The sequence below is a fragment of the Cornus florida genome, unplaced genomic scaffold (genome assembly GCF_030987335.1).
Source record: "Cornus florida cultivar Cherokee Brave unplaced genomic scaffold, ASM3098733v1 CherokeeBrave_3.0.0_Hap2_Chr11, whole genome shotgun sequence".
Classification (NCBI taxonomy): Eukaryota; Viridiplantae; Streptophyta; class Magnoliopsida; order Cornales; family Cornaceae; genus Cornus; species Cornus florida.
The window spans coordinates 93043496-93057493 of NW_026775581.1; the positions used below are offsets into that span (position 1 = coordinate 93043496).

Here is a 13998-nt window from a genome sequence, read left to right on the forward strand (position 1 = left end):
GCCCTATGTCCAGTGGGAGCCCTTTTAGTGTGTATATATATATATATATATATATATATATATATATATGGATTATGTATCTATTGTTGAGTTAACTAGAATGCATATGTATATCGGGTTTCTATTTGGAATGTAGTAGAATAAACCTTGTTTGTAGGCATGACCCACCACTACAACAGATCTGACTTTTACCAGCGCTGGTAAAAGTCTTCAAAAGCGCTGGTAAAGCCTGCATCGGTAAAGCTTTACCAGCGCTTGTGAAGAAGCGCTGGCATAGGGTATTACCAGCGCTTTTTAAGAAAACGCTGGTACAAGGGTCATTTTAATTTTATTTTAATTATTTTTTTTCCCCCTATGCCAGCGCTTCTTCAGAAAGCGCTGGTACTGGGGTCATTTTAATTTTTTTTTAATTATTCTATTTTCCTCTATGCTAGCGTTTTTTCAAGAAGCGCTGGCACTGGGGTCATTTTAAATTTTTTTTTTAATTATTTTTTTCCCCTTATGCCAGCGCTTTTTCAAGAAGCGCTGGTACTTGGGTCATTTTAATTTTTTTTTTTTATTATTTTATTTTCCCCTATGCCAGCGCTTTTTCAAGAAGCGCTGGTACTGGGGTCATTTTAATTTTTTTTTAATTATTTTTCTTTTCCCTGTGCCAGCGTTTTTTTAGGAAGCGCTGGTACAGGGGTCATTTTATTTTTTGTTTTATTATTTTATTTTCCCCTATCCCAGCGCTCTTTCAAAAAGCGATGGTACTGGGTCATTTTATTTTATTTTTTATTTTTTTCCCCCCTATGCCAGGGCTTTTTGAACAAGCGCTGGTAGAGCGGTCATTTTAATTTTTTTTTTTTTTTTTTTTTTTTAAATTTTTGTAGCTACTAAATGTCATCCAATATAACACAAATCAATATAAAAATACCATCCAAATTGTTTTTACATAATACAACCACAAGTTAACCTGCTGCCAATATGAAAAATACCATCGAAATTGGCTACTAATTGATAAAGTTGGTAAATGTCAACCAAAAAGTCAAAATGTATACTAATACAACCACAAGTTAACCTGCCAATATGAAAATACCATCCAAATTGTCTAGATAAAGCTACTAAAATGTCACACAAAAAGAATTAAGAATTTTTGACAAATGTAGTACAAGTTTTTCAAAAAGGACCCATCCAAGGGGAAGGAAATTCAAAAAGCACAGCCACGACCCCATCTTTAGCTTCAACTTCAACAAGTCTTCTTGCCCATTTGATTTGAATTACCCTACATTTTTTATAAATTCATTAAGCGCACATTATAATAAATGAAAATTTAACATATAAGAGAAATTAAAAGTTCATAACCTTAATTGAATTGGCATCATGACTAGAAAATGGACTCAACATCTATATCTTCTGTGCATCATAAACATCTATACCTGTGCATCTTCCTCAATAGCAGATTCATTATGGTAGAGAAACATTTCCTTTGATATGTTTTCAGTACTAGTTCATATAAGGAACCTAAAGAGTATTAAAGAATGTCAGCAACATTTAAAGTAGCAGAGGGAGCAATTGGAGACATTTTGAACCAACTAGTAGATCATTTATCCTGTGTGGGAAACTAAGCACTAGAAAAGGTAACAAAAATCAAACTAGACTTACGAAAGAGTTTCAAAACATGGGCATAATGGAATGAAACAACATAATGATACAAGGATAATGAGGAAATGCAAGCATAAAGTACAACATAATGTGCTGACTATGGTCCAAGTTACTATAAACAATGATGTTCTACCACCCTGTACTTAAATATGAAGGGGTCATATGAATGAAAGTTACTAAGATTCCAAGTCTCTGTACATTTTAATTTGAATGTGTTCCTGTATATGATTTCTACCATTCGATGACTCTAAGGCCTGAAGACATCTAATACTGAGCTCTTGTTCCATATAGCAAGGTTACATTAGTTTTTGCTAGAGAATTTTTTTTTTAATTATAAATTTCTAAATTCACATTGAACATGATATAGTTGTGTGTCACACAAAATTGTACTATATGTTTTCTCACAACTGAGAAAACAAAGCTTGTAAAGTGATACAAGTATTCTCTGGGCAAGTCACCTCTCAAATCTGTTAAATCTTTAGTTCTGGTCAGTTTTACTAAGTCCGTTTTTCAACTTGTTTTGTTTTTTCAATCCACTGCTCTACATTCAAAAGACCATTGCACTGGTATGAGTAAGAAATTAATAAAAACAACAAACAACAAATAGAAAATACTTCTCCTCCACAACACAAATCAATCAACAAGAAGCCTCCACATACAATGATCCCTTACTCTAATGCTTTTCAACAAATACAAGAAAGTAAATTGCCTCCACATGGGCCGATCAGAAACAATGAAATTAAAATGTCTCCACACGGGCCGATGATTTAAAAATTGGTCACTTCAAGGCATGTGACCCCCTAATACACTGCAAAGAGTTTAAAAATTGGTCACTTCAGGGCACGTGACCCCCTTTTTGCAACATGGAATCATGAAAACTTACAATCATCTCCGAAGCAGCAACATCAGTAGCATTACCATCCTTATTTATATGTGTGCGAATGAATAAATCTGCGGAGGTGGTTGGGATGATTTTGAAGTTGAAGCTTTGGTATTTTGTTCACTCATTTTTTCGACTTCACTAACCGTTCGTTTCATTGTCAGCTTATTATTTATCTTTCCTGGAAAAGCAAACAAAAAGGTAATCTATTAATAATCTATTAAGTTCATATATTTTGGCTTGGAGAGGGAAAAAAGGTAATGAAATTAAGCTAGCTGGGAATCAAAACAAAAATGAAATAGGCAAATTATTGATGATGTCATTTGTGGAAAATGAAATAAAATTTGTAGCTGTTGAAATAGTTTACTCAGTTAACTGCCAAAAAAAAAGTTCAATATGATTTATATTACATGAACAGAAGGTGAGCAAATTAAATATCAATAGCTCCTATCTGTACAACATTAAGGAATAAGGATAATAAGATAGAGCCAAATCAAAAATTTAATGGAATATGTGTTTTAACTAAGAGTCATAACACTGGAGAAATAGAAAAACACATAAAAGACAGAATTAATGCATGTTGTCTCAATCAACAATCCTAACATGAAATAATTTTCTTGTGTACAAGAATAGTCACTACACTATCTTAATTACTATTTGGAATGCAAGGAAGGAAGACTTACAAAAATATAGACAACAAACTTCCCAAGAGTAGAAAGTAGCCCCCACAAGCACCATAAGTTCACACTTCAAAATCCAACTCAAAGCCCCATTCTAGTTTGAAAACAAAAACATCAGAGAAACAAAAATTAAAAGGGGATCTAACTTGAAGTCCGAATGACTAAGTCGGTCAACTTCTCTTGCAGCTCAGATGGATCGATGCTCCTCCCATCATTCACCTGAGCACAAAATTAGGAATAACATAGTGTTGTTGCAAGAAAACGTGCAATTAGAGAAAAAAAAAAAAAAGGGTGCAGCAAATAAATCAAAGGTGTAAAATTAGTCGCATTCAATTTAATGGTCTATCATTCTTTCAAACAAATTATAGCAAAATACAATACTAGTGTACCACATAAGCCACGAGACACTTGAAACCTCTAAACACTATAAGAAAAATGCAGATCTCTTTGATCACTAATGGACTTGATCTGGTGTTCAAACCCTCCTAAGTAACCAATGACCTCAATTTGAAACCTTCACCTCCGAAGAAATTGTAACATGAAAGGGGGAAAAAATAAAATTACAACCAAAAAAATCTGAAACTTGATAAGAAAATGCTTTTACATATAACAGCAACTGGCAACGGAAGAATCAAAATTTCATTATAAATGTCTCAGGCATATCAGCACAAGAAACAAAACATTTTATCACAATGCATAAGAAACATAACATTTTAATTTTCCACATGCACAATCAACTCTCAGTTGGCCATTAATTCTTCATCAAACTGCTAATTTACAAAAGCGTGGCTTTCTTCAACAGAATGTCGAATTTGGTTAGATTTGAGATGGCTATAGTTTTCTTCTAACAAAGAGAAAAATAAAGTGACTTTAATTTCTTCCTGAAAATTAAATGAACTACTCATTTTGTAGGTAATATAAGAACCACTCCCAAGCACAAAAAATAAGAAAATTTATGTTAAAAGAACTTGATAACTTCTGATTTATAAATTATAACACCACAGTAGAGCATGGTTCTGAATAAAAACCCTTAATACATTGAAGGAATAAACATGATAAATTAACACAAAATGTTAAAAAGGATAATATTATATACACAATTATTGACTCAACTTTGAGAGGGTTTTGCAGAAATCCAAAGTTTTACAGATTCAAAATCAGAACAATTTTTTCCCAAATTTCCTGTGCATATCAAAACAATATATGTACATACACATATATATGATCCAAAGTTTTACTTCCTTTACAAATTCAGAATACAAAATTTGAAGCACATAAATAGTTTGAGGAACTCAAAATTCTCACCCCCACTGGTCTTTGATTGTGTTGCTGCAATAGGAAGAACCTTTTCCCTCATATTGGAAGGAAGTGGAGGCATTTTCAAATTTGTCTGCGTCGGCAACATCCGACACCACGGAGCACTCACTCTACAAACAGAACACACATACATCACAATTTAACTTGGGCAATTTTCTGTAACTTCCTTTACATCTCTCATCAATCAAAGGGGGGAGCGGCCTTAATCAAATTATAAGAAAATTACAGAAAAAAATAAAATGTTAATCCAAACCTTCCAACAACCATAGCTAGGGTTTTGATGTAACTATCGATGATCTGGTCCCTGGAAGTGTCGTCCTCCTCATGTTTTTCCATCACAACAAGCCAGTGATTAATTGATTTAGAAAAAAAAACAAAAAAATAAAAATAAAAAAAAAACAAAACCCAAACATACAAGTTAGCAGTTGTAGAGAAAGAGAGGGGCAAGCTTGAGAGTTGAGAGACAGCGGCTGAAGCTTGCGAACTGCGAACCTGAACTGGAACAGCGGGCGATGGAAACTAAAAGATATGGGTTTTGATTTTTTGAACAATCTGGCATATCAGATATGGGTTTTGATTATATAATAGGTTTTTAAAAAAGCGCTGGTACGATTGCACCTATACCAGCGCTCTTTTAAAGAGCGCTGGTAAAACCCTAATATGGTGTAGTGACCTTTCTTGCCCTTTTGAAAATATAACAATTCTGGCATGAGCTTATTCTGTTTAGAACTTATGGACTGAAAAGAATTTCAAAAAATGTAGCAATCTGTATAACACAGAAATGATAGTGTTCAAGCGCATAAATTTTTAGCACCAGTGTGTGAGCCTTCAGGCTTTATGTATCTACCTTTTTATGTCAGTTTATAGTACGCTGTCTAAATATACGTAAAATCCCTCTTTTGAGCTAATTATAAGATCTACGTGCTTTGAATAATGTAAAATTACAACTGAAAAAGAAAAAAAACACACACACACACACACATACACTATATTAGAAATTTAGAACATCCAAGAAATTAGATATCTGACCAAGTGCTCCATCCAAGTGCAGTCACTCCCAAGGTGCCTATAACTTGCCAGTCTCTACTTTCACTATCTCACAGTGCCTAGAATTTGCATAAGAAATAACAAAGGTTAACCTTACTCAAAAGAGGGCCTACAAATTTGAGATAGTTTCTACCGAAAATCATATAATCTAGTAACATTCTAAAGAAATCAGTGCTCTGTATGAACAATTTAGAATATTAGATTGCTCTGCACTTGAAAATTCAGAAGAAAAAAAAAAAAAAAACATGAATTTTTTCTAACTTAAGGTGCTAGGTTAAGTTCAACAAAAGAAGAGGAATTTTTTTTTTTTTTTTTTTTTTTTTTCATTATTTGAATAACCATTCATGTAAATAAAAGAGCCTATATATGTAATTAATATAGACTCCACTTATATAAATACCAGAAGGAAGGTTGTTTACAAAAAAAAAATGAAAAATGTCTCTGTTCTTAAATTGTAAATAACCAACTCAAGGTATTCTTCTACTTACTACATCAACAAACCACGACCAATCACAGTTTCACAATTACAGTTCCATAGCCACAATTCACAGCCTCATTGGAAATTTGAAATACAGACTATATATGCATATCAAAACAGAGTTTTCAAATTTTCAACACACACGACACATATGCGTCATCAAGGTTATAGCCTCCACAAAAATTTGAAACTCAAAACATAGAAATATATATCAAAACATAGAGCATGCTTCACAAAAATTTATTATGACAACATAGATAAATTTGGAACTTCAAATCTCCAAAGTTAGGGACACAGCCCTTGACAAAATTTTCAGAAAAAATTTTCAAACACAGCCCATCATCACTAACCATCCTCCTTTTTCAACATCACAGAATATATATCAAAGTACTCTTAAAATCGCAATCCTAATGATCAAATACAAGTTCGCAGTGATTTCTCAATTTTTCCACAGTCTTCATTATCACAGTTTTATGCTTCATAATATTTGTAACATGACAAAACATATAAAATCTCACATAACTAAAATTCCGAATTCCCATTTCAAAATAAAATTCCAAAAATCTCCAAAACAGTTTAATTAACCCTTCCTTCAGAAATTTTCAAACATGAACTCATATATATATTTATATGAATGACAGGGGAAAGATGCTTACCCGAAAGATAGAGAGAAGAGCAAAGGAATGAAGAGAAAAATCCGAGAGAGAGACCAACCCGAGAACGATGAGATGACGCCTGAGATTCGCCGAAGAAGATGAGCGAAAATTGCAGCGGTGGATGGCGGCGAGATGAGAATGTTATCTCCTTGGCCGAGGGTCGGCCGGAGACGAAGCCGATGGAGAAGAGATGAGATCGAGAGTGAGAGGCCGAGGTTTGGCCAGAGATCTCGCCGAAAAACCCATAGCAGAGAGCTCGAACAAAGAGAGAGGGGTTGGCTTCAGTGGTGGTGTGAGGATATGGGGTGGAGTGATGGTGGTGGCTGTGGTGCAATAGGTTGAGAACGAGAATAGAGATGGAGGCAAATGGGAGGCTGAAGAGAAACCTAGGGCTCGGATGAAATAAGGTTAGAAGAAATAAATGGAAAATTAAAAAAATAAAAAAGTGAAATAATGTTAAAGCGCCAATTTTTTCCGCATTAAATTTCACATTTATCGGCGCTCTTTTGTAAAGCGCTGGTACTATTAGCCCTATACCAGCGCTCCTAGTAAGAGCGCTGGTGTACGATTGCACCTATACCAGCGCTCCTTCAGAAGCACTGGTACGATTGCACCTACACCAGCGCTCTTTAAAAGAGCACTAGTATGATTGCACCTACACCAGCGCTCTTTAAAAAAGCGCTGTTAAAACCCTAATATAGTGTAGTACACCATTATTTTTCAGGTATTCGTCAGGTGTAGAGATTATTTGTGCTGAGCAGAGATCAGTTTACTTCACTCTTCTGATTCTACATAGGAGATTTATTTATGTATCAGTATTAAGGTGTAGACAGCTATTGCTATTACTTGTTCAGTTTGGATTTTCTAGGGGTCCATATAATATGGATTCCCAAGTTGTATTATTTGGAGAATTGGTTGTATAAAAAGAATTTATTAATTAATGAAAATTTGTTTTGAGGATTTTAAATATTTGATTATCATTTTAGTTTTCATTTTAGCGTTTTATCTATTCTTCTTTATCTTTTTGTATTCTGTGTTCATTTATTGCCAGTTTGTTTTTTATATCCCTAGGTATTCGGGCGTGGGCCGACCAACCCATATTAGGAAATTCAGGGATATCACACCACCCGATTCGGCAGGTGTGATACCCCCGGATTTCCGGATGCGGGTTGGCCAGGCTCATGCCCGATTACCCGATGATATCAAACTAATTTGCAATAATCGAACACATAATACAAATAAGAAAACAGGAATAAATAAATTGCTAAAAAGAAACTAGAATAATAATCCAAAAACCTCAGAATAAAATTTTATTAACAAAGAATAATTCTGATACATCCTACTTCTCCATTTCTATTACAACTCGGGATTCCATCTAGTGGACCCCTAAAATATCTCATTGAACTCAAAAGATTGGAAATGAAACCCAAGTCTAAAATATGAAATAAAATCCTGGTCATCGGTGGAGTGAAGACTGTATCTGCTCAGCACGATCCAGCTCTAAGTCTGGAACTAACGAACACCTGTAAAAATAAGAGTGGGTCAGGCCCACATGCAAATTCTTCTCTAACTACAATCCAAACAGTGACTCGATACGCAGATACACCCTAAATATCTCACCAATTGCTATCTAGTCCATACATATAGATATATCCACACTAAGGGACATTCACTGGTCTACAATAGGGGTCTCAACCTGAATAGAAGGCAACATGCGAAAACGCACCCAAAGGTGGGCATGAGTACCGAGACCTAACAGGGTACACCTCAACCTACTATAGCCAACTACGCATCCACTGCATATACGCACCCTAACCAACGAGTCTGAGACTCAAGCTTATCTCGTGGTACCATAAACATATATTTAAAATCCATTCATATCCATCCATAGGAAATCCAATAAGTCGTTCAGCTTATTCAGCTGCACAGACCTAAATATAAGGAGAATTATGTTTTTATAATTCGAACCCTTAATCCAAAATAAGTAGGATTGAGTTATTTTGAATCAGTCTGTCCCTAGTATGCCACCGTCCATACCGGTGCATACAATTCACAAAATTCATATAATTGATTGAATAGGTAAAACTGTTCACCAATTAAAATCCATAAGGTAGGAATGAGCGTTTTGAGCTAAATCATACATAGTATGTCACCGTCCCATACCGGTGCATACAATCCTCCATATCCATGTAAATTACAACATATAAATAATAAGTAAGTAATTTACAGTCCAAAACTAATTATCTATATCATTGCAGAATAGTTTATACAATGCCACAACAATTACAGTTCAAAACCATAATCCAATTAACTGTAGAATAATATATAAGATTCCACAATTAACATCCAACCCGTGTAAATTACAACACACAATTAACAGTTTAGCAATTTACAATCCAGAACCATCCCAAATACTTGCAGGAGACTATTTATAGTTTCAATAATTTAAATCCAAGAGTTAAACCATGTATTTGCAGGAAACGGTTTAAAGGTTCAACAACTAACATCCAAAGCATGCGTAGATCACATCTAATATATCAATGACTCTATCATGCATTACAATTAAGTTTTATAATCATATTATAGTCCAATCAATTCCTAAACTAATCTAGGCAATTTAGTTCCTTTTGTCCGATAACAGCGTACTAAGTTGTATACTCGTATTCTATTTCATCTTTTAGCACAGAGCCATACACTATGCCACAAGTCCAATTGGTTAATTAAAATACTTCACCGTGCATATAAAATAAGTTTTAATAACTTACTAAATCCCATAACAATTGCTGAAATTTAATTAAGCAATTTATTTCTCTTCCATCCGTTAACAGCGTAGAAAATTCCTTAATTTTATACTGTTTGTCCCATTGACTTAGAGGTTAACATTAATCAACTTAAGGTCTTAATTACACCCAAAATAAATTTCTTAATACCTCTATGTAGACCCAGACCCATCCAAACAGTTCCCATGCTCCAACAGTTGCAAACAGATCGTAAAAAAAAAAAAAATAAAATAAAATAAAATAAAATAAAATAAAAAAAAAAATAAAAAATTAGAAAACCACTATTTGAAAGAACCTGCTCTAAATTCCAAGAGCAGGCTCTTTTTGAGCCTGGAGCCGGCTCTATAGAATTTAGAGCCGGCTCAATGAGTATGGGAGCTGGCTCCCACATCCATGGAGCCAGCTCTCACCTCCTTTGAGAGCCTCTGTCCCCGTTCTGCTCCGTTATGACTTTCTGCTTCTTTTCCGGCATGTTTCTGCCCTTCAGTTGGTTTCAAAAACTGATCCTATGGGTCTGATTAATATCCACTAGCATCCCAAAGGTTTGATTTTAACCATTTAAATCAATTACATAGATCAAATTTGCTACCGAACTAGACATGCTTTAGGGACAACACTGAAACTATTTTGCAACCACAGCTCCATTCCAACCCCTCTGTTCCTCAATAATACTGAACCTAAGGTCTTTTATCACCCCATTAACATCCCCATGGTTCGTTTATAGAAGACAGAAGCAAGTACAGTAACAAACATTACAACAAAACTTAATATGCTTTTAAGAACAAAACTGGGAGCAACCATACATGAACTGTAAACAGATTTGAATTTACGGCAAACAAATCATTCATATAACACATATTAAACATATAACTTCCAGTTATTGATTGATTAAACCCTAGAGATCATCTAGGTGCACAGAACACGAGCCAAAGAGAAGGAAAAAGAGAAGAACTTGCCTATGATTTCAGTTATGAAATCCCAGCGTTGTCTCTAAGTTTCCGGCAACTACTAACTTCCTTCAAGCCTCTTATGGGTGTGATCTATTCCACCAGAACCCTCCTTTGACCCTCTCTGTTCTTATCCTTGGTAGCTCTTACAATTGCCTCTGTTCTCTCAGCTCTCTCTCTGTTACGTTCTATTTTTACTGTGCCGTGAATAAGGTTCTTCCAAAACCCTTAGTGAAACTCATACACGTATATATATAGGCCTTTAGAAAAACCCTAATTAAACTATATATTTATAGGCCTTTAGAAAACCCTAATTAAACTAGAGCTAAGGCAGAACCCTAATTAAACTGGAGTCGGCCCATAAACTTAAGTCATATACACGTTAAATACTTGTATGACGGCTCCAAGAAACCCTAACTGAAAACTGTTAATTCTACTTCTACTTAAGCACTTATTAAAAACAATTAAATAATTAACCAAATAATGCATTTAAAATACAATTTAAAATAAAACAAACAATACAATAACTCAGATAACTAAACAAACCATAATTCAAATAAAGAAAATAATTAACCAAATAAGGAAATACAAATACACAAGTACCAATTTACAAATAATTAAATAAAACAAACAAAATACAACAATTACAAAATCAATAGACAAAAATGCACATAGAATGAAATTTAAATCTCAATTTTATCCTTTTTAATTTTAGGGGTATTACAGCAGGCATATCCAAGGATTTTGTTGATGGAAACAACGACGATGAGGGATTTAGGGGCAGAGAGGGCTAGAGATTTGGATGTGGAGTTGATATAAATCTTTCCATAAAAGAAATTAACTTCAGAGCAAGAGACTTACTTCTTAGCAACGAAAACTATGTGTTCCAACTGGATTTCATCAATCTTAAGAAATTCTTCAATCGGATCTGATGAAAGCTCAATCTTGGCAAAATTTGGGTTTAAGGGAGAGGCCCTGGGTTTGGTGGTGGGTTTGAGAGGTGATGACTGTCCGTTTGTTATGGGTTTGAGAAGCGATGTTTTGTTTGCCATAGGTTTTCTAGTTTGTTCATATGCTGGGTTTTCTGTGATGGTGGTGGTTGTCTGGGTTTAGTATGTACAGAAGTGAGGGGTGATATACTAAGGGCAAAAATGTCATTTAAAATTTATTGTATTTTATAGTTTAAATATATATATTTTTGATAAGTTATATTTTATAGTTTAAATTAATAAAATTGTTGAAGGAATATTGACTTTTCATAATTTTAAGGGGTTGTTTGGAATCATTTTTTGATAAGGGGTGCATTTGTTAAAAAAAGATTCAACTTGTATATGGTTGTCCTTATGACAAACCTCAAGGGGTGTCGGTGTTCAAAAAAGATTTAACTTGTATATATTGTCCTTATGACAAACCTTAAGGGGGTGTCGGTGTACTTTACCTTTATACAAAGTGCAAAAACTATATCCCTCCATTTGCTTTCTTTTCTCCTCCTTCCATTTCTTTCCAAACAAAATGGGCCTTACGACTAAGTGCATGGTTCAATCCTATATTTGTATGATATAATTGGACCCACATATATTCAGACCTCACGACCCTTCTCTTATGATCCATCAAACGTGCATATTCCAAGCCTAATCATCCAAACCCAACCAACTTACGGAGTATGAATTATTCGGCGTTCTTAAATACTTCAAAATCCATCTAATATCTAATTATTTGAAAATTCTAAAAAATTTCTACTAGCAATTAGTTTTTTTTTATTATCAAAATAATTAATCTAATTTTCAAATGGATAAAATTTTATTCAAATTATTTCAATAAGAAATCACAATATTTTATGAATTTTTTTAATAGAATTTAAAATTTTTGTATATTAAAAGTGATTGTCCTAAATCTACAAAATATTTTTGGAATTAAGCTTTAATTAAATCAATTTTCATTGAAATTTACATCATAATATTTATTAATTAAGTAAAACATAAATGAACGTGGTTTTTCTTTATTTACCGAAAAAAAAAAAATGAACGTAGGAAAAAAATAAAGGATTCTATATCAATTTTAGAATAGAAACTACAATGGCAAAACTTTAATTCTATTTAGTAATAGTGTATGTGAAAAAATGGGAGGTTAAAGGATTTCAAATGTAGAATTATTGATCCTATAATAATAATAATAATAATAATGATGGACTTATTAGTCTTTTATAAATAAAAAAAATAAATAAGACTTCGGAGTAATTTTTTCTATTTTCTATTCCAAGCATAGAAATTCTCTCCTCAAATAATGTAAAACTATACATTAAACACACGTATTTGGAAAGAAATAAAAATCTAATTGATTTCATTTGTGCTGAGTGAAAACTGATTAGGAAACAACCAGTTAAAGCGCGTTTAATATATATATACACACGCGCATATATATATTCTTGATCCTAATCATTCCAGTCAGTATTATTAGTGTTGGATCATGGAACAGAATTAGGAAACTAAAGTTAGTATGATATTTGCGGCAGAGGGCGTGTGTATATATATATATATATACATATAGACATATGTTTATTCTTCGTTCTTAAGTCTTAAGCCTAAATCTCTCACATACCGTTCTCTTTCTCTTTCATCACCCAAACCCAATTCCTATTTTCCAAGTCTCTTTCTTTAATCTTGTTTCTTCTTCAAACAATGGCGAAACAGTTCTTTATGGCTCCTAGTAGTCTATTCGATTTCTCTCCGACCACAAACATAACATCATCACTAGTTGTAGGCTTCAAAGATGAAGAAAAAAGGGCGAAACAATTCTTTAAAGCAGATAGTCTTTTTTCTCCGGTGAAAATCACAGCATCATCACTAGTTGAAAACTCCAAAGATCAAGAAAATAGTGCGAAGCGGTTCGCTCTTAGTCTTTTCACTCCGGCGAAAAACACAGCAGTTGGAGACTCGAAAGATGAAGAAAACAGTGGGGTTTCATTGGAAAAGATGAAAGTATTAATGGAGTCCACTAGTTGCATCCCACAACCAAGAACCATGGAAGGACGTTGCATAACAAGAAAACCTGCAGAAAAGGTTTCAAAACCATCTTCCATTATTATCATCAAGAAAAGGAAGATGATGGGTGATAATAACCCATGTTGCTCTCTGGCTCCCAAACCCAAACAACAGAAGATTGTTTATACCAGTGAAGGAGAAGAAGAAGATGAGACAAAATTGAGGCTGTATGAAGAACCTTGGAAAATCAAGAAGATACTAACAAAAAGTGATGTGAATACTTCATGTAGGCTCTTGTTATCTCAAGAATCAATCCACAAACATATAATCCCTCTGTTCAGCGCTAAACAAGCCACAGATTGTGGGACTGTAAATGGCACAAAGCTTAAGGTTTTTGACTTCGACACAAGGACTGAACATGAGTTGACGCTCAAGAGATGGAAGACAGACAGCTATGTGCTTACCAGTAGCTGGATCAAAGAGTTCAAAAACAGGAGGAAGTTGCAGATGGGTGATGAGGTTGGCCTTTTCTGGAATCCATACCTTTCAAGACTCTATTTTTCCCTTCTCAAAAAGGCAGCTGCCTAG

General features: G+C 34.0%; 1 protein-coding gene and 1 long non-coding RNA gene across 4 annotated transcripts; one reads left to right on the forward strand and one right to left on the reverse strand.

Moving 5' to 3' along the window:
- Positions 1-892: 892 nt before the first annotated feature.
- On the reverse strand, positions 893-7155 carry LOC132286414 (uncharacterized). Of its 3 annotated transcripts, XR_009472782.1 has the most exons (8): positions 6703-7155; positions 5551-5627; positions 4775-5073; positions 4510-4631; positions 3208-3423; positions 2528-2705; positions 1345-1503; positions 893-1264 (listed from the first exon to the last, which is right to left on the reverse strand). It is a non-coding gene; the product is annotated as an uncharacterized LOC132286414 (long non-coding RNA). The 3 variants fall into 3 exon arrangements; XR_009472781.1 differs by having other exon boundaries at positions 4775-5627; positions 6761-7152; XR_009472780.1 differs by having other exon boundaries at positions 4775-5627; positions 6703-7152.
- A 5952-nt stretch (positions 7156-13107) lies between these two features.
- LOC132281556 (putative B3 domain-containing protein At1g78640) lies at positions 13108-13998 on the forward strand. The gene has a single exon (XM_059783250.1). It carries the CDS (start codon positions 13108-13110, stop codon positions 13996-13998), a length of 891 nt encoding a protein of 296 aa, XP_059639233.1.

What these genes read in the sequence shown, in the direction of transcription:
- LOC132281556 (XM_059783250.1), top strand. Translation starts at nt 13,108, where the DNA reads ATGGCGAAACAGTTCTTTATGGCTCCTAGTAGTCTATTCGATTTCTCT.